This window comes from Hemiscyllium ocellatum, chromosome 10, assembly GCF_020745735.1.
Source record: "Hemiscyllium ocellatum isolate sHemOce1 chromosome 10, sHemOce1.pat.X.cur, whole genome shotgun sequence".
NCBI lineage: Eukaryota > Metazoa > Chordata > Chondrichthyes > Orectolobiformes > Hemiscylliidae > Hemiscyllium > Hemiscyllium ocellatum.
This window is the reverse complement of record NC_083410.1, coordinates 94000892-94026567: the sequence shown is the minus strand read 5'-3', so window position 1 is coordinate 94026567 and position 25676 is coordinate 94000892. Positions and strand designations below refer to the sequence as shown.

General features: G+C 40.5%; 1 protein-coding gene across 1 annotated transcript in view; it reads right to left on the bottom strand.

Moving 5' to 3' along the window:
* Positions 1 to 25676, bottom strand: part of adgb (androglobin) — a 344259-nt gene that overhangs the window by 57488 nt on the left and 261095 nt on the right. Inside the window, exons 20-24 of the mRNA XM_060831153.1 lie at positions 24736 to 24850; positions 22351 to 22518; positions 14873 to 15011; positions 4298 to 4391; positions 1294 to 1428 (exon numbers count right to left, since the gene is read on the bottom strand). Coding sequence (XP_060687136.1) covers positions 1294 to 1428; positions 4298 to 4391; positions 14873 to 15011; positions 22351 to 22518; positions 24736 to 24850 — 651 coding nt within the window. The remainder of the gene's footprint in view (positions 1 to 1293; positions 1429 to 4297; positions 4392 to 14872; positions 15012 to 22350; positions 22519 to 24735; positions 24851 to 25676) is intronic.

Below are 25676 nucleotides of genomic sequence, written 5' to 3'. Positions count from 1 at the left end.
CTGCAAGGAAAATCCAAAGCAGTGAAGGAATGGGCTGCCAGTACGATTGGATCACCGAGGTTAGAACCCACGCCTCAACTAAGACTGGAATTTGAGTCCAGCGCCTTAGACCACTCGGCCATACTACTACTTGTTGTGGCAACGAATTCCACATAGGCTCACCACTCTGGATGAAGAAATGAGTCGTCATTTCAGTCCTAAATGGCCCACGTGGTACTCTGATCCCGACTGTATACCACTGTGCCGCCATTTCTGCTGGGTCAGTTCTGCCAATGCGACAGGACATATCTAGGAACGGTGATAGTGGTGGCTGGGACATTGTCTGTTAAGGTATGATTCCATGAGTATGACAATAACAGGTTGTTACTTGACTAGTTTGTGAGACAGCTCTCCCAATTTTGATGCTAGCCACCATATGTTAATAAGGGGGACTTCGCAGAGTCCACAGGGCTGTTTCTGTCACTGCCTTTTCTGGTGCCTTGGTTAATGCCAGGTGATTTGGCCAGTTTCATTTCCATGAGACTTTGTAGTTATTGGCAAGGGCAATTGAGAGTCAACCCCATTTCTGTGGGTGTGGAGTCACAGGTAGGCCAGACCAGTTGAGGATTTCCTTCCCTCAAGGACATTAGTGAACCAGGTGGGGTTTTTTCTAGCAGTCAATAATGGTTTCATGATCGTCAATGAAAGACAAGACAGTGCTACTCTAACTCTATATTTTTATATATGTATTGGTTCTGCTGTGCTGTTAAAACAAATTGTAAATTTTCCAAATGAATAAAATACTTACCCTTTTGACTTCTCTGGGTCTTTCAACAGTCATATAGAGGTAGGGATTAAATTTCAAAATAAGAATAGTCGAGGCAGAAGCCTGGAATCATTTAAGAAGCAACTGGGAACTGTTAACATTTTTCTAACTGGTTGAACCAAGGTGGGCTGGAGGGCTTCCTGATGAAATTATATTGTGAAAACCAGACATAAAAGTGATCACACCTTGGTCATGTGCCACATTTTGCATGTAATACTTTCATAATTTTTATTTTCAAACAAATTAGATTTATTTTATTACCCAGTGCAAGTACATTACTTGTAGTTCAATTAAAATCAACTTTCTATAATACTGGAACAGACACATATAGTAATGAATGGGATTATTAGTAATCACTGATTTAAAAGACCAATGAATGGAAAAGAATCACTTGCTAATCCTTGTGATAGAAAGTAGTTTTCTGCAAGTGCACAGATTAATCTCTTGGGAAAGTTACCAGGATCAAGGAGTGCAACTTCTATTCATACCTGAATACCACAAACCAGGAATTGGGAGGCTGATCATTGTATGTGGTTGTGTAATCCGCATATACTGTCCTACACCATTCATCTTCATAAAATGGATACAGTTTTGCCAGTTTTGGATTTGAATTAAGCATGTACCTGGAAAATCAAAAAGAAAATTGATATGAAACACATTCCATGTTTGCACAAACATAGGAAAGAGCTGGGGGGGGGGTGCGGTGGGGGGTCTTATTTTAAAAAAAATCTTTTGTGGGAATGAATGCTAACCAACACTTTTGATCTTTCTCAGCAATGCAACAATAGCTTCAAGGCCCTGTCAAACTTCAATTCTTGATAGCAGCAGGCTAGGCAGTTTGCACCCAATGCTTTTAATGCCACCAAAGCCTTTAAAATTTCTCTGAACATATTGGAGGTCATTAACTCATTTTGTTGTATCTACTTAGCCAAATATTTGCTCACATTAGCTATTGCAGTAAAATATACAGCCAAGAGGCTGGAGAAACAAGCCTACATCTCACTATTTTGTTGTACCTCAGTAAGTCTATTTATTTTTGTATTCTAACATTACAAGAACAATACTAACTTACGCAGCCTTAACAGCATATTAGTTCTAGTGCACTATCAATCAGTCATCTGTTTTTGTGATTTGATTGATTACAGGGCAAGTGCAATTACTCTTCTTGGTTATTATACAAGTTCCATCTGCTTCAGAGGTGTGTAATAACATTACTGAATAGGCTGTTTAGAAAATATCAAGAACATAAAATAAGCACAAATCATGAACACTGTCCCTTTTAATTGTTTTTATTAATGTACCATTCATTTATGAAGGAACAAAATAATAGTTATGGAAATGATCTTTCTCCAGTTTTGATTACTAAGACATCAAAAGAACTCAATGAACTATTGAGAAGATGCTTTCCTTTCGAGAACTAAATGGTTAGCAAAATTGGAGACACAAAGAGTCTAAAGATGAGATTAAAAAATTGCCCATGCTAGAGGACAGGATTAAATGGACACACTGCAGAAAATTGGGTGTCCTAGTCTTGGAATAATGTGAGCAAGAGGTGACATAATAAGGCAAATACGTGCTATAACGTTGTAGATCCAGAATGGTGCATCAGACTAAACTGTACGTGACAACGTGGGGATACAGAATCAAAACAACAATATAGAAGATTATTTGATAAATCTTCTTTAAACAATGAATGACTAATTTATACAAGGACACCAAATTTAGAATCCTTCACCTAGTTAGATGTGGTGATTGGATTTTCTATGTAGATGAGCTAAAAATGATCTAAGTGGCTTTGTGGCTTTCCTCATTTGTACTTGTTCTTTGATCTGCAGTTTAACAATGGTGTTGAACTTACATAAAGGCAACTTGTTATTTCCAGGATACAGCAATGAATTGCATAATTTCTTATCACAATGATGTCTCCAATGGATAGTGAGCAGAACTTCAACTCACGAATCATCATTACTGATAATGTAAATCTGGATGTAGGAGTAGATACAACTGACAGATGGCAATTTTGTAAAATGCAACCTTCTGAAGTCAGGGTAGCGAGAAGGTTGTGAGACAAAGCTCCACTCCAGAGATTTAATTGCAAAATCCAGGCTGATAGTGAAAGAATGATTAGATTCTCTACAGTGTGGAAACAGGCCCTTCAGCCCACGCCAACAAGTAACCCACCCAGTCCTATTTCCCTCTGACTAATTCACCTAACACTCTGGCTAATTTAGTATGGCCAATTCACCTGGCCCACACATCTTTGTGACTGTGGGAGGAAACCCACACAGACAGAATGTGCAATCTCCATACAGTCACCTAGAATCGAACCTGGAACCCTGGTGCTGTGAGGCAGCAATGCTAACAACTGAGCCACTGTGCCACCCAGTGGTTTCTCAGATGCAATGTTAAGTTGAGGATTCAGATGGCCTCTTAGCTAGACAAAGACATCACAGTTCTACTTTTAAGAGCACAAAGATCTGGAGATTTGAACCAATATGTAGCTCTCAATCAATTTAACTCTGGTTAAATGACATCATTGAAGGAACATTTTCCATAAACATAAATTAATTTACAATTATCATCGCAAGCAATGATTATATTGCCACACCAGTGACCCATTTCTATCTTTTAGGTGGGAATTTCAACTCTCAAAAACATGTCTGGCTTGTCAGACGACACATAAAAATGTTACAAATCTCAACCCTGACCCCAGCCCTTCAATATATGATTTTAAATAAGATGGAATGGAGCATCAATGATTATTCCGCTCCCAGGAGGCATGCTGATCGCATAAGTATTAAAATGAAGTATTAGAAAATATGGCATCTAAAAGAAGATGAGGACTACTGTATCCAGCACACAAATGCTTTCCCACCCCTTTGCTAAATCTAGCTTATTTGCTCTCTCATCTGTGTCTCTAAATCTCCCTCATTCTTTGTATATTTTCCATCTAGATCCATCACTGTCTCTGGCTCATCAACAATCTGGTTTCATGCCCTTCACCCCCAACTGTAATATCCAGCCACCCAACCCTGATGTCATCTTTGTTAAGCCTCATTCCGCAATCTCCAGTGTGTGCCTCCAAAGCATTGATATTCCCTATTGATGCATCGGTTCTCCCTTCATCCTGCCCACTCTCTGGCTACATCTTGGTGCTTCAAAATCAGGTAAGCCTCTCAATCTAGAAGGCTGCAGCCAAAAAATTGAAAAGCCTCTGTAAATCAATTAAATGCTTTGGGAGACAAACATAAACCCGGTTTCTTATTACCCAACCACGAAACTGCTCCTGAATTAATATCTGGGCTTCTATTTTAATCATCATCAATCACATCCTCTCCTATCCGTGTGGATTTACAGCACCTTTGATTAGACAATTTACATTTCTAAGTACATTATTGTAGGCATAATACATAGTAAATAATAATTATGAGCAAGATTTCAAGAAACATCTTTGGAGATCTGAACTTCACAGTTGTGTTCAGTGGATCATACCTAAGTAAGTACGAGGCATGTTTCTCTACGTCTGATTCCAGTAAATTCCAAATTTCCCACAGGATAGTTTTGACATAATTGTGTTGTTTTGACCCTGTATTGGTACAAGAATATGTGTTGCAGGAGACATTAATAGACTTGCAAAATGGGTGCATAATTGGAAAGTTAATTTTAATATTAGTGTATGAGGTACAGCCATTTGTGAGGCAATATAAAAAAGCCATTTAGCTACTTGGAAAACAATAGTAAGAGCAATAAGGTTAAATGAATTGAGAGGTTCACATACAAATCACGAAAATAGCGATACTGAATTATAAAGTAAAAATACTAGCATGCACTTGTTGAACTGAATACCCAGTATCTGTGCTGTAAATATATGAACATAAAAATTAGAATCAGGAGCAGGCCATTCATAGCTGATCTGATTACAGTCTCAACTTTACATTCTCACCTATCCATGATGCTCCCTTGTAAGTCAAGAATCTACTTACCTCTGTCTTAAAAATATTTGATGATTCTGTCCACATCGCTATTTTGGGGTAGAGAGTTCCAAAGACACTCAACCCCCAATGAAAATAAAATCTTCGTCATCTCCATCTTAATGGGAATACACTTATTTTTCAATGGTATCCCTAGTTCTAATCTCTTTCATGAGGGAAAGCATGTTTTCAGAATCAATTCTGTCTACTCTTCTCAGGATCTTGTGTGACTCAATAATAGCATCTCTCATTCTTCTAAACTCCAATGGAAAGAGCCCCAGCATGTCTACTTTATCCTCATAAGATCATCTCATGTTGAGCAATATTACACTTAACTGCCGCTATCATGACATTTATTAAAAAATACCTAGTGATGCCTACTTGTTCTGAGTATTCTGGGGTGGCATGGTGGCACAGTGGTTAGCACTGCTGCCTCACAGCGCCAGGGACCTGGGTTCAATTCCCGCCTCAGGTGACTGACTGTGTGGAGTTTGCACGTTCTCCCTGTGTCTGCGTGGGTTTCCTCCGGGTGCTCTGGTTTCCTCCCACAGTCCAAAGATGTGTGGGTCAGGTGAATTGGCCATGCTAAATTGCCCGTAGTGTTAGGTAAGGGGTATGGGTGGGTTGCGCTTCGGCGGGTCGGTGTGGACTTGTTGGGCCGAAGGGCCTGTTTCCACACTGTAAGTAATCTAATCTTAAAAAAAAATTCCAGATTTGACCTCATCAATTCCACATTTCAATTATTTAACAATAGTGACTTTCTGACTCCTATATTTATTTCCCTTGCAAATACTGTGTAAAATAACAAATGAAATGCTGTGATACTTTCTGGAGGTATAGGATTGAAAAGGAATGAAGTTATGGTTAGAACCTTCATTATACCACTCTTACAATACTTCGAAGCAGAGCAACCATCAACACATAATGGCAGGTTAAGTTAGGGTAGCAAGGTGAATAGGATGGAAGATTGGGCTGGATGGCAGGTGGCAAGGTGTTAAGGTGGCAAGGGTGAGTAGGGTGACAAGGTAACAGGAGAGTTAGGGCAGCAGGTACATAAGTGGGCAGAGGGCTAATTAGGCAAGGTTGGGAATGGGTGTTAGGGGTTTGGGTGGAGTCAGTTTGGGTCAGGTCTGGTGGGTTGGAGTTCGGATCTGGAGGAGACAGGAGGTTGGGTGTATGGATTCAAGTTGAGTTGCGGAGGTAGTCAGGTCTATAGTAAGGATAGCGTTATTTCAGGGGTGGGTTGGGGATGTTCATAGGTTGGTTCCAGAGATTGGTGGGGTGGAAGCAAAACATGGGTGGTGTGGTTCAATCTGGGCTGGATCCAAGTTGGGCATCAGGTTAGTTAATGTGGGGAAGCTGGATCCAGATGCTTCTGGTTGGAGTGGAGGGTATAGATATAATGGTCCTTTAAAGAGTAGGAGGCAGTCAAGGATGTGTCCCTGGATAACTGGAGGGATGGGGTGGGGGGTGGGGTGGTTGGGTGCTGTTCCAATTTTTATTATCAATCAGAAGTTACAGCAGGTATCAATCCTCCATCTTTTATTAAAGTACATAAATCAAGATCATCCAAAGACTCAGGTGCAAGGTTTTTTGAGAGGGTTTCCCATTGGAATTTTCAACTACCTGGGTAATTACTGGGTAATCAGTGTATGAGAACTTCCCAGAAGTCCCTGCATCCCTCTTATAGTTGTATCTATTCTCCAACTATCCAGAAAACAGAAGATTAGAGTCCAGTTCTCCATGTTATTATGAAGATTCCAAATTTATAATGTAATTTCTGTGTGTAAACTTCTCATTCGGTTACTGTGGTTTTCAGTATGGGGGAGATCAGAATGCTTGTCTCTCATTACCCAGCATTTGTGGAAATAATGTTGCTTTAGCAATAGTCTCATTCACAACTGTCCCCTGCCTTCACTCTGGTTGGCCCTTCCTCTACTGACCAAAAATCAGCTATGTTTCAAGTCCCCACTTCACAAAGCACCAATTTTCTTTCAGAGGTTTGATCTGTTTTTGTGAATGGCTTGGAGGGAAACTTGCAGGTTATGGTGCTCCCATATATCCACTGCCCTTGTCTTTCCAAATTGAAGTGATTGTGGCTTTAGAAGGTGCTGTCTGAGGATCTTATGACCACTCTTTGTTTTCTGTTAGCTAGTAACCTTCTATCTCTACAATTATGTTCTCTCTTACACTATGGTTAAATATCTGCAATAATCTTTGATGAGCCATTATACTAAATGCTTTCTGGAAATCTAAGTACATTAGACCCAATAATTACCCTTTCTCCACAGCACTTAAAATGATTTTCCTTTCTCAAAACATGTTGACTTGCCTGAACATCCTGAAGTTAACTAAGCGCTCAGCAATAATGTCTTTAATAATAGCTTTAACATTTTTCCAATATTAGATGTTAAGCTAATTGGTTCTGTAGTGCCCTGATTTATATTTCCTTTCGTTTTTGAATGGAAGAGTTACTTTTGCTATTTTCCAAACTAATGGAACCTTCCATAAATCGAAATAATTTTGGAAAATTAAATTTAATAAATCAACTATCCACTTCTTTAAAGACCTGAGCCTAAATTCTATCAGAACCCAGGGATTTGTCAGCCTGCAGCTCTAATGATTTGCTCAGTATCACTTCCTTGGTGACTGTGATTTTCTGCAGTTTCTTTCTCCCTTCCACTCGCTGATTTACAGCTATTTTTGGGATGTTCCTTGTATCCTACACAATGCAGTCATGCAAAATACTTGTTCAATTCATCTGACATCTCCTGATTTTCTATTATTAATTCTTCATACTCAATTTCTCTTGGACCAATATTCACTTTGGTAACTCTTTGTTAAGAGTCTATAGAAACTCTTATTATGTGTATCTCTAGGTAGCTTTCTCTTGTATTTTATATTTTTTTTCCTCCTTATTAACCATTGAGTCATTCTTTACTGTTTTGCATATTCTGTCCAATCTTGTTGGGTGGTTGAATCATGCAATACACATTGGGAAAAGATGTTTTATTGTTTGCTGCAAAATGACATGTCACATATTGTTACTCACGTCCAGATATCCTCTAGAGTTGGGGCTGATTTGGAAGGACTTTAAACATATTGTGACCTGGGTTTGGTTTTCCTGGCCCCATTCCTGATTCTAGCACAGGATAAGTGTGCAGGCAGTAGTTAGCAAACAGCACTACCACAATTACGAGTTCTATTTATCAACTTTGGCTTCAAACAACATCCCCTCTCTTCAATTATAATGGAACCTAGCCCAATTTGTTGGGTGATGCAGTTCATGGCACCACAGAGGCATTGGAAGTCAAGGGGAAATTTGGAAGCAAAAATCAGCCACCCAATCTTTGAAATTTAAAAATGTTTGAAAGCTATTGAAAGGCATTACTCACCTTATCTTTATATAATGGTGTCAAGTAATTACAGTCATTCATATTATCAATGACAAAAGTTACTATCGATTTCACACCTCTTGATCTTGTGTTAATAAACAAACAGACATTGAGAAAAACTCTTCAAAGAGCAGGTTATTATTAGACACTAGAAATGTCAACTAAGCAAAGATTTCACTCCCCTCTGCAGTTTTGTAAACATTGCTCATTGAGCTAGGTTGTTTAATCCATTCTTGGAGCTCAACCAAACATTTATATTGAGATCGTTTGGAAATTGTATTGATGAAAGTAGGCTTTTGTGCCTAACAGTCATGCAATCAGACTAGTGTCCCTGTAAATGGACTTGAGTCCTCCAATTTGGTGAGTGAAAGTGAGGACTGCAGATGCTGGAGATTAGAGTCAAGATTAGAGTGGTGCTGGAAAAGCACAGCAGGTCAGGCAGCATCCGAGGAGCAGGAAAATCAATGTTTCGGGCAGGAGCCCTTCATCAGGAATTCCTGGTGAAGGGCTCCTGCCAGAAACATCAATTTTCTGTTCCTCGGATGCTGCCTGACCTGCTGTGCTTTTCCAGCACCACTTCTCCAATTTGCTGGCCATGCCACCATCTATCTGTCTCTACTGCTCGCTTAGAAAACATAGAACATAGAAAAATACAGCGCAGTACAGGCCCTTCGGCCCTCGATGTTGCGTCGACCAAAGCCTACCTAACCTACACTAGCCCAATAACCTCCATATGCTTATCCAATGCCCGCTTAAATGACCATGAAGAGGGAGAGTCCACCACTGCTACTGGCAGGGCATTCCATGAACTCACAACGCGCTGGGTAAAGAATCTACCCCTAACATCTGTCCTATACCAACCTCCCCTTAATTTAAAGCTGTGTCCCCTAGTAACAGCTGACTCCACTAGTGGAAAAAGGTTCTCACTGTCAACCCTATCTAAACCCCTAATCATCTTGTACACCTCTATCAAATCTCCCCTAAACCTTCTTTTCTCCAATGAGAACAGCCCCAAGTGCCTCAGCCTTTCCTCATACGATCTTCCTACCATGCCAGGTAACATCCTGGTAAACCTCCTCTGCACTCGTTCCAATGCCTCCACGTCCTTCCTATAGTATGGCGACCAAAACTGCACACAATACTCCAGATGTGGCCGCACCAGAGTCTTATACAACTGCAACATGACCTCAGGACTCCGGAACTCAATTCCTCTACCAATAAAGCCCAGTACACCATATGCCTTCTTCACAGCACTATTTATCTGGGTGGCAACTTTCAGAGATCTGTGTACATGGACACCAAGATCCCTCTGCTCATCCACCATTAGCCTACCATTAGCCCAGTAATCCATCTTCTTGTTACTCCTACCAAAGTGAATGACTTCACACTTAGCTACATTGAACTCCATTTGCCACCTTTCTGCCCAGCTCTGCAACTTATCTATATCCCGCTGTAACCTGCCACATCCTTCTTCGCTGTCCACAACTCCACTGACTTTCGTGTCATCCGCAAACTTGCTCACCCAGCTTTCAAGCCCCTCCTCTAGGTCATTTATAAAAATGACAAACAGCAATGGTCCCAAAACAGATCCTTGTGGAACACCGCTAGTAACTGCACTCCAAGATGAACCTATACCATCAACTACTACCCTCTGTCTCCTTCCAGCCAGCCAATTCCTAATCCAAAACTCTAATGCACCTTCAATGCCATATATCCGTCGTTTTTGCATTAGCCTACCATGGGGTACCTTATCGAATGCCTTGCTAAAATCCATATACACCACATCTACTGCTTTACCCTCGTCCACTTCCTTGGTCACCTTCTCAAAGAACTCAATAAGGTTTGTGAGGCACGACCTGCCCTTCACAAAACCATGCTGACTATCCTTGATTACATTATTCCTATCCAGATGTTCATAAATCCTATCCCTTGTAATTCTCTCTAAGACTTTGCCCACAACAGAAGTGAGACTCACTGGCCTATAGTTACTCGGGCTATCCCTACTCCCCTTCTTGAACAAGGGGACCACATTTGCTATCCTCCAGTCTTCTGGCACTGTTCCCGTAGACAATGACGACATAAAAATCAAGGCCAATGGCTCCGCTATCTCCTCCCTAGCTTCCCAGAGGATCCTAGGATAAATGCCATCAGGCCCAGGGGACTTATCTATTTTCATCCTTTCCAGTATTCCCCAGACCTCTTCCCTACATACCCCAAGGTCATCCATTCTAATCACTTGTGACTCAATATTCACATTAGCAACAGTGTCCTGTTCCTGAGTGAATACTGACGAAAAGTATTGATTTAGTGTCTCTCCAATATCCTCCGCCTCCACGCACAACTTCCCACTACTATCCTTGACTGGACCGATACCTACCCTAGTCATCCTTTTATTCCTGACATACCTATAGAAAGCCTTTGGGTTTTCCCTAATCCTACCAACTAAGGACTTTTCATGTCCCCTTCTCGCTGCTCTTAGCTCTCTCTTTAGATCCTTCCTGGCTACCTTATAACTCTCAATCGCCCCAACTGAACCTTCACGCCTCATCTTTACATAGGCCGCCCTCTTCCCTTTCACAAGGGATTCCAATTCCTTATTAAACCATGGCTCCCTCACAAGACCCTTTACTCCCTGCCTGACTGGTACATACTTATCAAGGACACCCAATAGCTGTTCCTTGAACAAGCTCCACATATCATTTGTGTTCTTCCCTTGAAGCCTATTTTTCCAATCCACACATCCTAAGTCATGCCTCACCGCATCATAATTTCCCTGCCCCCAGCTATAACTCTTGCCCTGCAGTGCACACTTATCCCTCTCCATCACTAGAGTAAAAGTCACCGAGTTGTGGTCACTGTCCCCGAAGTGCTCACCTACCTCCAAGTCTAACACCTGGCCTGGTTCATTACCTAGAACCAAATCCAGTATAGCCTCACGTCTTGTTGGCCTGTCTACATATTGTGTCAGGAAACCCTCCTGCACACATTGGACAAACACCGACCCATCTAATGAACTCGAGCTATAGCTTTCCCAGTCAATATCTGGGAAGTTAAAGTCCCCCATAACAACCACCCTGCTACTTTCACTCTTCTCCTGAATCATCCTCGCAATACTTTCCTCTACTTCTCTCGGACTATTAGGTGGCCTGTAGAAAACTCCTAACAGGGTGACCTCACCTTTCCTATTTCTAACCTCAGACCAAACTACCTCAGATGGCACGTCTTCCTCCATCATCCTTTCCACCGCTGTAATACTATCTTAGCTTTGCCTAAGAACGCAGCAGGCTTGATTCCAACCCTCTGCCAACTCATCAAAATGAAATTAAGTGCATATGGGGGCATTCTTAACATGCAATGATTTCCAGAGTCAGGAACGTTCCCAACTCAGACTTCTGGTATCTTTATGTCTCTCAGTTTCTGAAGCAAAGAGTTGTAAACCATACCTATCTTGCTTGCAAACCTGAGTTCACTAATGACCACACCTCTCCACCAAGTTTGTATTCTGCTGGCAGCTGCATCTTCCTGCTTAGTTGGGGTCCTCTCTTTCCATGATGCAGGCACTTCAGAAACAGAACCTTATTAAAACAGGAAGTGTTTCATGAAATTATGAAAAGATAAAGCATTATGCTAGAATCTCAACATAACAAACTAATGACTACTTTTAACCTTATCACAGTTGTTAACAAATTTCTATTTGCTGGGGAATACTATTATTCGCCTCAAGTATAGAGTTTTGACAAATGAGACTATTTTTCAAAGCGGAGATCTTGGTGGAGAGATTGGCCCACGATGTGAGTGTCAGGAGATGGCAGGAGAAGGCTTTGCAGAGGAAATGTGTGTGGGCTCCACGTCCCGGGCAACAAGGCTAAAATTGATCTATGCCATGAGGGCAGAAGTGGGTTAACAAGTCTCAACAGCTGGCTTCACGCTGCTGAAATCAAAATAGGTATATTGCAAAATGTTCAGTCATTGACAGCTTCTTTTATGCACATGGCATCAATCATTTTTATTCTTCAACTATCTGTTGAATATTGTTAGAAACTGAAGATAGGGAGGTGTACCTGGAAGAAAACTATGCAGAACATTTATTTGAGCCATAACCTTGATAATGATTATACAACTTTTTGGAACTGGGATTGCTGTGCTTCATATTTGTCTCCAACTGTGTGCAGTCCTAGCCGGTTTCATTTAGGAGACCTAATAAGCAGTGGCAAGTTTCTTCACACTGGATGTTTAAGGATATAATGACATTTCTTGACAGCTGTGATAGGCGGTAAGTACATGCAATATTGCAATGAAATTAGCCGTTGATCAATACACCATTGGCCATTACCTGTGGCTCTCTAAATCTCTCCACCACTTATACTTGAAATACTTATAGCAGCACTATTGCATCCAATTAACTGTATCAATTCCCTTTGAGTAATGCCAAACATATCCATCTCATAAATTAGGAGACAAAGTCTTGGAATTCATTATAAACATTACGATCTTCAAACCAATAAGTAAGTTGACGGTTAGTTTATAAAGCTCGTTAACGGCTTATCTAACCTCTAAGTGATCATTAGAAAACTATACTTCTGTTTTAATTGGGCTCAACAAGGCCTAATTTCAGGGATATAACATATTGGAAGTAATCAGGTTGTGTCAGGAACTTCTTGGGAAGTTAGTGGGACAGTTCGACTTGGGGATTAATGTGAAAGACTTGGGTAGGGAGTTTAGTTTTGTTGCTACCCAGCAGTTAGACTAGGATGTATCTGTCTAACATTTACTATCAGAATATCCAGCTAAGTAAGTCTGAATTGTCCTGAAGCCTTTGACTTGAAACAAAAGTTGGACGCTTTTGTGCAGGGTCCTGAGGTGCTCGGGAATTGCCTAACGAATCTTCAATCTTCCCATGGAGCATACATTGGTACATCCATAGAATCCTGACAAGGATCTTGAATAAAACAAAGAACAGTGGGTAATGAAGATTCTGAAACAAAATCAGAAATTGCTGGAGAAACTCGGCAGGTCTGGCAGCATCTGTGCAGAGAAAACAGATGTAATGTTTTGAGTTAACATCTTGACCCCTCTTCAGGATCTTGAGTTGGACACCTGGTCTTCAATGATTCATAGGCTAAAAGAGCAGGTCTCACGAATCCAAATCCCACTTGCGGCCCTCCTAAATTCTGATGCATGATGATCTCATAGGTAAGGAGTAGAAAGCCAGCGTGTACTATCAATGTAGTCAGGAGGAGAAGGAGGTCTTACAGAAAGGAAGGTTTCAAACCTGCATGTCAACTCCAAGATAACAGATAGTGTGTGAAATTGTGAAAGGAGTTCAATTTTATTTCAAATCACATGGCTCATAATTCATATGATTTGACTCTTTTTATACTCTTGTGGAACATGGACATTGCTGGCTGGTGCAGCGTTTGTTGATCTTTTATGTATGGAAGTAGTCTCTGAATCAAATTCTTTTTTGTTCGTATGTTACAGTTAAATGACTTGCTGATTTTAGCCTTATTAATTGTTTTTAGCATTTTAGTGACACCATCCCAATGTTGTTTCTCTCATCCTTGTCTGTTCTTTACTGTTAAGTGAAATGTACCTGTACTTTCTTTCATGTGAGGTAGGACACATCATTTCTAGTTTGGAAACCACTTGTTATTTAAAAACAAGAATGGCATTGGAGAAACAGTTAGTATTTATTAGTCGTTTCTAGTGATGATTTCTGAGATGTTTTAAAACACCATCCATATTACAGCTATGGCTCAGTGGTTGCATTGTGACCTGAATTAGAGGATCCTGGGATCAATCCCACTTTACAGGCTTAACAATAAAAGGTCTAGGATGACAATCCAATGAATTACTGTTAAGAAAGTGCTGCATCGTTGGAGCTGCCACATTTCAAATACAATATTAAACTGTGACGTCTACTTCTTCAGGTGGACTTAAAGGATTACATGAAATTATTTTATGAAAGTGGAAAGGTGTTTTTCCTAGTGTCCAGATTAATATTTATCCCTCAACCCCAAAAGCAGACGGTCTGGTCATTACGGCATTGATGTTTGTGGCACCTTGTTGTGTTCAAACTGTTTGGCAAGCTTCCTATGCTTTGGAACATAGTGATTAAACTTTCAAAGTACTTAATTTGTTATTAGCTAATTAGCATTTTTGGGTAGGGCAGCACTTTGGCTCAGTGGTTAGCACTGCTACCACACTGTGCAAGGGACCTGGGTTCAATTCCAATCTTGGGTGACTGTCTGTATGGAGTTTGTATGTTCTCCCCATGTCTGCGTGGATTTCTCCTGGCTGGTCCAGTTTCCTCCACAGTCCAAAGATTTAAAGGTTAGATACAAGGCAAGAAGATGCTGTTCTGAATTATCAATATCTTTTATGAAACTGTTTTCAATTTGTAGTTTCATGCTAATATTTTATTATGAGGGATCCACTTGTACAGGATCATTAGTTAAATTAAATATGTTAATTATAAATGCAGTCAGTATATTTCAATAAAAATATAGTAGCTGTATTTCAGGAATTAGAAAGTGCACTGGCTAATGGCTGCTCAGAAAAATAGTGAAACAAAGTTTCTCAACTTTCTTTCCACGTGCTTTCAAAGTATTCAATAAATATTTCCTTCATACATATTGATTTGAAATCCATTGTCCCATCATCTTCTCAAGTTATGTATCAAGTTGTATCAGCACACTCACTTGTGCAAGATCTCTCTTCAATCCTAAGCTGCTTTGGAGAGCTATCAACTAAGAGTGTTCTAAGAGCAAAATAGTCTTCGGTACTAGGGCAAGCATCAAGGGCGTATGCAACGGTGGCGTAAACAGCAGTGTTGAAGACCTAGCAGAGAAATAATAAAAAGAAACTTACAATGAGATACCAAATAGCTTTTTTCAAATTAAATTGTGCAACTTCAGTTTACTTGAAAAAAACAAGAATTTGCTTTTCTTCAATACCACCTTAAACCAAGGCACCTATTATAAACAGATATTTTAAAACATTATAAAGGTTGCTGCAATGTTAGTGCTTTTTTCAAGAGGACTGGAATACAGAACTGTTGAAGTTACCTTAGAATTAAATAAAGGTCCAAATAGAGCAGATCTGGAGAGTTGGTGTGCAGCACAGATTGACCAGAATTATATGTGGATTTATAAGATTAAAATAAGAGGACTGTTGGTAGATAGGAAGTGGTACCAATATTATTGGACTGTTTATTAATATCCACAGACATGTGGATTGATGGGAAACCCATTCCATTTGCCCTCAAGGTTGCAGCAGAACTCAATTTTTATCCAGCAGTACCTTCTAGGGTGCAACAGGCAACATTTCATCACAGACTACAACTCGTGGGTGCATAAATGAGATGACCAACATCCCATTTAGTCATGTCAACTATTTTATCCATTTTGCCACTGATAAAGGTAGCCAGGCAGCAAGATCAGCCATGCATGCTATTATCACGGGTTTCTTCAGTGCACTAATGTGACCATAAAATCTCTCTATAAAACAGCCAGATGCATTTATAAATCATAGAATTTCAGTCCATGAACACACTACCAGTGTGTTACTACAGGAGAAGAATAAGATATATCTGTACTCATTTCCCAGACAGCTGTCATAATGCCTACATTTCATGCAACGAAAGGCTCTAGAGGTTGAAATCTCAGTCCAGGTTGACGGATGGTCTTCAGTAGTCAGGGTTATCATCTACATAAAAAAATAATGATGCCTGCAAGGCATCCCAGAGCAAGGCAGAGGAACATAATAATCAAATTCATGTATCCATCAGAGTCTTCATCCACCACATAACTGGCCTTTGTAAAATGCTGCCTGTTCTGATCTGGTGGCACTCTGTAATACATGCCCGAGATATATCATGAATAATTGTGGTTCGTTCTGCACAGCATAACATGGCAGTTGCAGTGTAGGCAGATGTTGCAGTGAAAAATCAGAAGGAAAGTCAGCTCCTTAGATAACGGGGATTTGTCAGAGCATGAGGAGGATGTCTTAAATCCAAATGAGTCTTTTATGGATGTCAGGGTCATGGTGAGATTTGTAAGGCATTCTTGGGACAATCAATTGTACACAAAATTCACACAACAATAATTCATCTGCATTATTATCAATCCATTGCCAGACTTCCATTTGTCTTTCTGAGGTGTAGATTTGGCCCTTCCAACCTCCTTTGCTGAGTAAACAATAGACTTATGTCCTCTACTAGCAAGAATATATGAGGGAACACAGTTTTGGTCTATACATTCGCCAGTGAGTGCTGGTACCAAGAAATTTCTTTGTGATGTGTGAACATTCATATAATAGTTTCACTTGCTCAATTATTCCAATCCACCAAAATCTTTCAAGTACTTTGAATGTACTGCTTCAGACTAATTTATATCCACTGAGAATGAAGAGGGCCAACATTCTCCAGAGTGCCAAGAAGGGGGGATCAGCTCTGCCTGTTTTATAAGCCATGTTTCCCATAATGATCATCCCCAAAGTAACAATTCATGTGAACATTGAATAAAGAATGGACAAAATGTCAAAGTTTTTCAGAAATAATGTCTGTGTCTGTATGTCGTCTCCAGCTTACACACGAAGAAACATGGGCTAGGCCATTACTGTTACATCAGATACTATGACAGGCTCCAACAAGTCTTAATATTAAATAAATAATGAAGAAAACAAATTATGTTGTGTGTATTTTAACAAGTGAGAGAGACAGGGAAAATATCACCCATATCATCTTAGTGTTCACATTTGTTTCAATTTTTCTTTTTCATCACTATGTTTGGGCAGTCCCAATGTAGAGGTAGAGATAATCTATTCAGCATCATGGTCTGTTGTATTGGGTGACCTCCTGGGTGGTTACCCTAATTGCAATGGAGAAGGTGGTGGGGAGCTATCTTCTTGAACTGCTGCAGCCTTTGAAGTTTATGGACACCCACATTGATGTTATGAAGAAAGTTCCAGGATTTCATCTAGTGACAGTGAAGGAACACAAACATAATTCCAAGTTAGAATGGTGTGTAACTTTCAGGGGAACTTATGTGTGATGGTATTCCTCTTGTCCTGGAAAATCGTGAGTTTGGAAGTTGCTACTGAAGGAGGCTTGCTGAGTCACTGCTACGCAACTTGTAGCTGGTACTTTGGAAGAGTGGCAGAAATAGTGTGCATGGTGGCAATCAAGCAAGGTGCTCGGTTTTAGATGGTGTTGAACTTCTTGAGTCCTGTTGGAGCTACAGTCATCCAGGCAAATGAAGAGCATTTCATTACCTCCTGACACGTGTCTTGTAAAGGATGGACAATGATGAGGGAGAAAAGAGCTGACTTACTTACCACGGAATTTCTAGCCTCTCCCAGACCTGCTCTTCTAATCATAGTTTTTACATGGATCCAGTTCAGGTTCTGGTCAATTGTAACCTCCACGATGTTGATAATTAGGGATTTGGTTATGCCATAGAATTTCAAGAAGTGATAGTTCAAGTCTGTCTAGTTGGAGATGGTTATTATCAGCCCAAACCTAAATATTGCCCAGGTATTGCTGCAAATAGACTTGGACTGTTTCAGTATTCAAGATGTGAATGATGCTGAAAATTATACTTTTTTTTAATCACTTGTGCTCAGGATGTGGGTATCACTGGCTGGACCAGCATTTATTACCCATGCTAATTGTCCTTGAGAAAGTGATAATGAGCTGCATCCTTGAACTGCTGCGATTTATGTGGTGTGGTATACTCACAAAGCCATTAGGGAGGGCGTCAACAACACTGAAGGAACAGTAATGTATTTCCAAGTTTGGATGGCGAGCAGCTTGGAGGGAAACTTGCAGGTGTTTATATTCCCATGTATCTGCTGCCTCTATCTTTCTAGATGGTAGTGGTTGTATTTATCCTCCTTTTTTGTCCATGAGACATGCATGAGAATTTTTCACATGGTTGAGTAGATGCCCATTTTGCAGCTGTACTGCAACAGTTTGGCCAGGGTGCAGCATATTCTGGAGCACAAGTCTTCAGTGTATTGCCATGATGTTGGCAGGGTCTATACATATCTTTTCCAGTATCGAATGCCTCCAAATGTTTCTTGATATCACATGGAGCAAGCTAAATTGGCTAATCATTGGACTGTGTGATGTTGGGGACCTCTGGAGGAGGCCAAGATGGATCTTCCATTTGGAATTTCGGGCTGAAGTTAATTCCGAATGCTTCAGTCTTATCTTTTGCACTTGTTCTGGATTCCCAAATTATTCAGGTTGGGGATGTTTGTGGAGCCTCCTCCTCCAGTGAGTTGTTTGAGTGTACACTACCTTTCATGACTGGATGTGGCAGGACTGCAGAGCTTAGATCTGATTCACTGGTTGTGGGATCACTTGACTCTGTCTCTCACTTGCTGCCAGTGCTGTTTGGCACACAAATATTATGGGTGGCACAGTAGTTAGCACTGCTACCTCATAACGCCAGAGACTTGGGTTCAAATCTCACCTCAGGCGACTGTCTGTATGGAGTTTGCACAGTCTCCCCATGTCTGCGTAGGTTTCCTCCGGGTGCTCCGGTTTCCTCCCACAGTCCAAAAATGTCCAGGTTAGGTGAATTGGGCATGCTAAATTACCTGTAGTGTTAGGTGTAGGGGAATGGATCTGGGTGGGTTGTGCTTTGTCAGGTCGGTGTGGACTTGTTGGGCCAAAGGGCCTATTTCCACACTGTAAGTAATCACTGTTTTGTAGCTTCATTAGGTTGATAATTCATTTTTAGTTATGCTTGGTTTTACTCCTTCTCCTGGCATGCCCTCCTGTACTCTCCATTGAACCTGCATTGATCCCATGGTTTTATGATAATGATAGAGTGGGAGATATGCCGGGATATGAGGTTACAGATTATGTTGGAGTATAAGTCTTCTGTTGCTGTTGGTCCAAGCATCTCATGGATACCCTGTCTTGAGTTGCTAGATCTGTTTGAAGTGTGTCCCATTTAGCACAGTGATAGTGCCACACAACATGATATAAGGTATTATTAGTTTGGAAAGTCAGGATTTCATCTTGTCAAGGACTGTGCAGTGGTCACTCTTATTGATATTGTCAAAAACAGATGCATCTGTGCCAAGCAGATTGGTGAGGTTGAGTTCAAGCATGTGCTTCTCTCTAGTTGGTTCCCTCACCACCTCTTTTCTTTCAATTCAAATCTCCCCCCGGCTGCCAGTGGGCCTTTACTGCTGTCAGTGTGGTTTTTAAAGGCTTCTTGCTCCTGTCAAAGTCTGAGACTAATAGAGTTCTGGTGTTTCTCTGGAAGAGTTTCTGTTTGAAGGTGTTTCCTTTACAGTGGATGTTCAGGTCTTGTGGCTTTTCTCTGACTGCTGGCTGTTGTTAAAGCTGTAATAATTATTTTTTGGAAAAAATAATTTTGACTTCTTAACTTCTGTAGAGGATCTCAGATCTGTTTCTTGATCTTTACTGTTGCCATCATTTTCTAGTCAGTAAATGCCTTTGCTGCTACCATCTTGGAGTTTAGGTCCTTTACAGACTGGTCACAGAGAAAGGCTTACTTGGATTTTTAGAAGGCTTTCAATAAGGTCCCGTATGACAGATCAGAATGCAAAATTAAAGTACATAAGATTGGAGGCCATGTTCCGTGTTGAATTGAGAACTGGGTGGCAGACTGGAAACAAATAAATGGGACATTTTCCGAGAGGCAGGCAAAGACTAGTGAGGTACTGTCAGAATCAGTGCTTGGACCCCAGCTATTCACAATATACATGAATGACTTTGATGAGAAAATCCATGTCATATCTTCCAGTCTGCAGATGACACAGAGCTGAGTGGGAGGGTATGCTGTGGGGAGGATGCCAACCAGTTTCACTGTGATTTGGACAAGTTAAGAAAGTGGGCAAATACATGGCACATTCATACAGTTGTGGATAAATGTAAGGTTATCTATTTTGGTAGCAAAAACAGGCAGGCAGATTGTCTGAAGGATAATTCATTGGGAAAGGGAGAAATGCAACAAGACCCGGGTGTCCTCTTATGCCAGTTGCTGAGAGTGAGCATGCAGGTGCAGTAGGTGGCAAATACTGTGTCAATTCTCATAGTGAGAGGATTTGAATACAGAAGCAGGAATGTCTTGTTGCAATTTTACAGGGCATGTGTAAGACAGTACCTGGAGTTTTGGACTCCTTATGTGAGGAAGGCTATTGACGGTGTGCAAAGGAGGTTTACCAGACTGATTACTGGATAGTGTGACTGAATTCTGGGGAGAGATTAGGGGTTGGCCTTTTAGGACAGAGATGGGAGAAATGTCTTCACTCAGAAAGGGCTGAGTTTGTGGAATTCTTTGTCACAGAAAGTGTATTCAAGAAGGAGATAGATAAATTTCTTTCAGCTAAAGGAATCAAAGGATATGGGAGAAAATAGAAAGAGGGTACAGAGTTGGACAATCAACCATGATCATAATGAATGGTGAGCACGCTCAAAGGGCTAAGTAGCTACATCTGATCCTACACTCCCATTTTCGATTCTGAAGTGAAGTCAAGGACTATTCTCAGGTTTATACTTTAAAGTGACAGTATTTATATACATTAATTCTAAATACTACTGTATATAATAACCATAGACATACAAGGACCTCAACTATTGTTTCTTACAATAGTAATAAGCAGGATGTTGCCTTGCCCATGTTTGAGCTGACAGCACAAGATGTATTACTATGCTCCTAATTCAACGTTGAGCACTTCGTGGGCAACTAAGTCCCAACTGTATATCACTACACTGACACCCTTGGTGGGTCTTCTTTCTGCTGAACAGGACATACAGACACAGGATAGTGATGGTAGCATCTGGGACATTGTCTGTAAGGTATAATTTCGAGAGGATGACTATGTATGGCTGTTGCATGGAACAAATCTCTCCTAAGTTTGGCTCAAGCACCCTGAAGTTAGGAAGGAAAATTTTGTAGGATCAACAAAGCTAGGATTGTAGTATCATTTCTGATGTCTTGATTGATGCCAGGTGGCCCATCCAGATTCATTACTTCTTTCAGGGTTTGTAGCAGTATTTCAAATTTACTCATATTGCTAAAGTTCTGGTGCAGACCTGTTAAGAATGACAGATTTCATTCAATAAAGGTCATTACTGAATTCAAACTTCACCATTGTGGGATTTGAACACATGCTCTAAGAATGGATGTTGCCAGGGTTGGAGGATTTGAGCTATAGGGAGAGGCTGAACAGGCTGGGGACTGTTTTCCCTGGAGGCTGAGGGGGTGACCTTATAGAGGTTCACAAAATTATGAGGGGCATGGATAGGGTAAAATAGACAAAGTCTTTTCCCTAGGGTGGGGGAGTCCAGAACTAGAGGGCATAGGTTTCAGGTGAGAGGGGAAAGACATAAAAGAGACCTAAGGGGCAAATTTTTCACACAGAGGGTGGTGTGTGAATGGAATGAGCTGCCAGACAAAGTGGTGGAGGCTGGTACAATTGCAACATTTAAGAGGCATTTGGATAGTTATATGAATAGGAAGGATTGGAGGGATATGGGCCAGATGCTGGGCAGGTGGGTCGAGATTGGGTTGGGATATCTGGTCAGCATGAACGGGTTGAACTGAAGGGTCTGTTTCCATGCTATACACCTCTATGACTCTATGACTCGATATCAGCTTGGGGCTTTGTATTACTAGTGTAGTGACCTTACTCCTACACCAGCACGTCTACATATGAATGAAGAAAAACTATTTCGGTAAGTCCTGAACTGGTAACCAGGAGAACTCCTTTAAAAAGAAGAAAGGGAGAGATAAGAATATGTCATATCGGACAGTGGTGGAATCCACATAAGATTTTAAAAAGAGGTGCAAAATAATAGCAAAAGGAAATTTTCAAATAGTTTTGAGAATGAAGCTCAGTGAATACTGCATTTGTTGCATTTGATGCATGCATGTGATTTATAATACTTCTTATTTGAAGTACAGAACAGCAAAAATGGGATAAAACACATATGTCTAGATTTAATGGCATTAATTTAACAATTGTGGTTATCCATTTAAAGTGGGAAAACCTTGCTCAGAAACATTTTAAAATAGGAATAAAATAATGTTTTAAATTGGTCAGAAGGAAGCAAACACTTAAGTGTAGATGCAGTTACAAAAGCATTTTTCCAGTTTTTTCAGAAATTCTAATCTTGAACCTTCAATACATTCACCTTGGTTTGCTCCTCAGCCAGGTTAGCATCGTCAAATGGGAATGGGAAATGACAATGTTGAAGTTCCAGTGAAGTTTTGCGATGCTCTTGCTCATCATTGAAGTTACATATGGCATTTTCAATTGCTTTAATAATGCGGGTAGCATGCTGCGTAAATCGCAGGCTGTCCTGTAGATGTATGAAAGACAGGAGAATCAAGCTTTGTGCTGCAATATTTTATATCTAAGATTTTATAATATACTTTGATTGCCTTCATAATAGTTTACATGAAGGCCAGATCTATATACTCTCAATATGTACAGAAGGTGAATATAGACAGCCTAAGAAATTGCAGTCTACATTTAACCACTCAAGAAATATCAAGGATAAAATAATCTGATACACATACTCATTCTTGTACAACTGGCTACCTCAGTATTTGATTGATTGTCTGCAAGTAGTCTAACTACTTGTCTGACTGGCTGCCAATTGTCTAGGTACTTTTGTGACTGGTTGCTGATAAGACCATGGTGTGGAGTTAGGTGCCAGTGTCGGACTGGGTGGACACACAACACCAGGTTATAGTCCAACAGGTTTATTTGGAAGTACTAGCTTTCTGAGCGCTGTCCCTTTTTTAGGTAGTTGCTGAGCAGGATCATAAGACATGGAATTTATAGATTCAATGAAATCAGATCTTCAGCAAAAGATCTTAATGTCATGCAACTTAAGCAATATGTTGAACAAACCTCGATTGCTGTTAAAACAGGAATCTAGATTTGTTAAATATATTGTTTCAGTTACATGACACAGAGATCTTTTGCTCAAGATTCTATGTCTTATGATCATGCTCGACAGCTATCCGATAAAGGAGCAGCGCTCCGAAAGCTAGTACTTCCAAATAAATCTGTTGGACTATAACCTGGTGTTGTGTGATTTTTAACACCAATAAGACCGTAAGAGAAAGGAGCAGAAGAAGGCCTGTGAAGTCTATTCCATCCATGACTTTTAAGCCTGGGGTGAGATCACTACTACATAATGCATGATAGTGAATTATATATCTAAACATTGGGCAAATTCTACAAAGGACAAGTTAAAACCACAGTCGGTTCTGCTATAACGTGATAGCTCAGTTCCTGTGCGATCTTGAGTTATAAAAAAAGTGCAAAAACTGTGCCATTTAAACTATTGGGGCTGGAATTGCATTATAGCCAATACGGGTAAAGAAAGTTTGTGTTCTACAAATAACTGTTTAAATTCTTCAATCGCTTTAAGCCAATTCACACGGAAGAAACACGTGTTATAGCAGAACTGACTATACACTCAATAACTTCTAATAAGCCCATTTAGACTTCTGAGCCTGGCAGAAGATATTTTCTTTAAATGCCTGTTTGTGTCTCATTTTTTAAATCCATTATTTTCAAAAACAAAATGTCTACACCTGACAACTCCTGCTGAGTGTTTTGGACCAAGGACTTCCAGTACAGTGATTGCGTAGCGTTTAGTGATCACTGCCAACAAGTTATTTATTTTTCCAGTCCTGAGGAAAATAAAGTCCAATAGCAGTGCTGCCTCACAGCACCAGGGTCCCAGGTTCAATTCCAGCCTTGGGCGACTGTCTGTGTAGAGTTTGCACATTCTCTCCCCGTGTCTGCGTGGGTTTTCTCCCACAGTCCAAAGATGTGCAGGCCAGATGAATTGGCCATGTTAAATTGCCATAGTATTAGGAGCATTAGTCAGAAGGAAATGGGACTGGGTGGGTTACTCTTCGGACGGTCGGTGTGGACTTGTTGTGCCGAAGGGCCTGTTTCCACACTGTAGGGAATCTGATCTAATTTCAGATAAAACACCCCCGCTGGTGGAATGTTTGTAGTGGGCCAACAGGGGTCAGCATTGGCTTTTCTGATATGGATGAAACTTGGAAACTTGTGAGGAGGGCAGCACAGAAATCCTAAAAGACAAAAACAAGTTTGTGGAATAGGCAGATAGGTAGCAGATGAAGTTCAGTGTGGACAGAGTGCAGAAGAAGCTTGCAAGGAAGGTACCAGGGGGTGAGAAGCTTCAGTTATGAGGACTGATGTTGCAACTGTTCAACTTGGAGAGAAGGCAGCAAAAAAGAGAGCTGATGGAAGTTTTCACAATCATGAACCGGCTGGAGGGAGTACATTGAGAGAAACTGCTCCTGGTCATAAATGATTCAAGAACAAATGACACAGATTTAAGCTCTTGAACGTTTGCAGGAACTTCAGGTTGGTCCAGAGAGTTGGCTGAAAGACCCCGCAAAGTCCGAATTGGATGTCAGGTGAGGGATCTTGTGAATGTAAGGCCTTAATGAATTCCCAACTGCCTATTTCAATTAGTAGCAAGTTTCAGATGAATAAGCTCTGTGATTAGTATTGTGCTACATACCTTGCTAAGGTGTGCTAAAACCGTATCTTCATCACCAAAGATAAATGGCACTGTACTACTTATGTTGATATTGTGTCCGAGAGGAGAAGTGGCAGTAAACCGAATCACATGGCGCCTGTAAGGGAAATTAAACACATCAAAAAAAGGCTAAACCAATCTAGTATACTTCTGCTGTCCATATTTCAATAGATATGATGAAACTGTACCACAAGCAGATGTTTAGGGAAAATCAGTTATTTGCATAGAATGGAGAATTTGAGATTGTTCTCCTTACAGTAGAGAAGGGTCAGTGAAGATTTAATAGTAGCGTCTAAAATAATGAGAGATTTTGAGAGACAAAATTGGGAGCAACAGTTTTTACTAAGGGAGAGTCTGGAACCAGAGGGCATGAGTTTCAGGAAATTCATGAAATAATTTGAGGAGAGAATTTGATAATCATTTTTATGTGGTGGGTTATTATTATATCTGGAATGCATTACCTGAAGAGGATGGTGGAAGCAAATTCAACTGTAACTTTCAAAAGGGAACTGAGTTGATAATTAAAAGGGGAAAATAATTTATAGGGCTTTGGGAAAAGAGCAGGAGAGTGGAATTGTCTGGGATGCCCTTTTGAAGAGCTAATTAGGCCCAGAATCTGTGTAATTTTTTTGATTCTACTGTCACACGGCCCAGTTTTGCATAACCAATCATTCTTTACTTTCCTTAAAGGAACAATTGAAGGAAAGTTGATAAAACTTTGGGAATTGCTATTTTCCAAATTATGCAATGCAGGGGAACCTCGATTATTCGAATGAGATGGGCGGGCACTATTTTGTTCGGATAATCAATTATTCGGTTAATCGATTAAATGCCTTTCCTCTGGGGCTTGGAGTTTTTAAAGTCTGCTCCCCATTCAGGAGACAAGGCTGCAGCACGCTGCATGCGAGCCCCCAACTTATTCA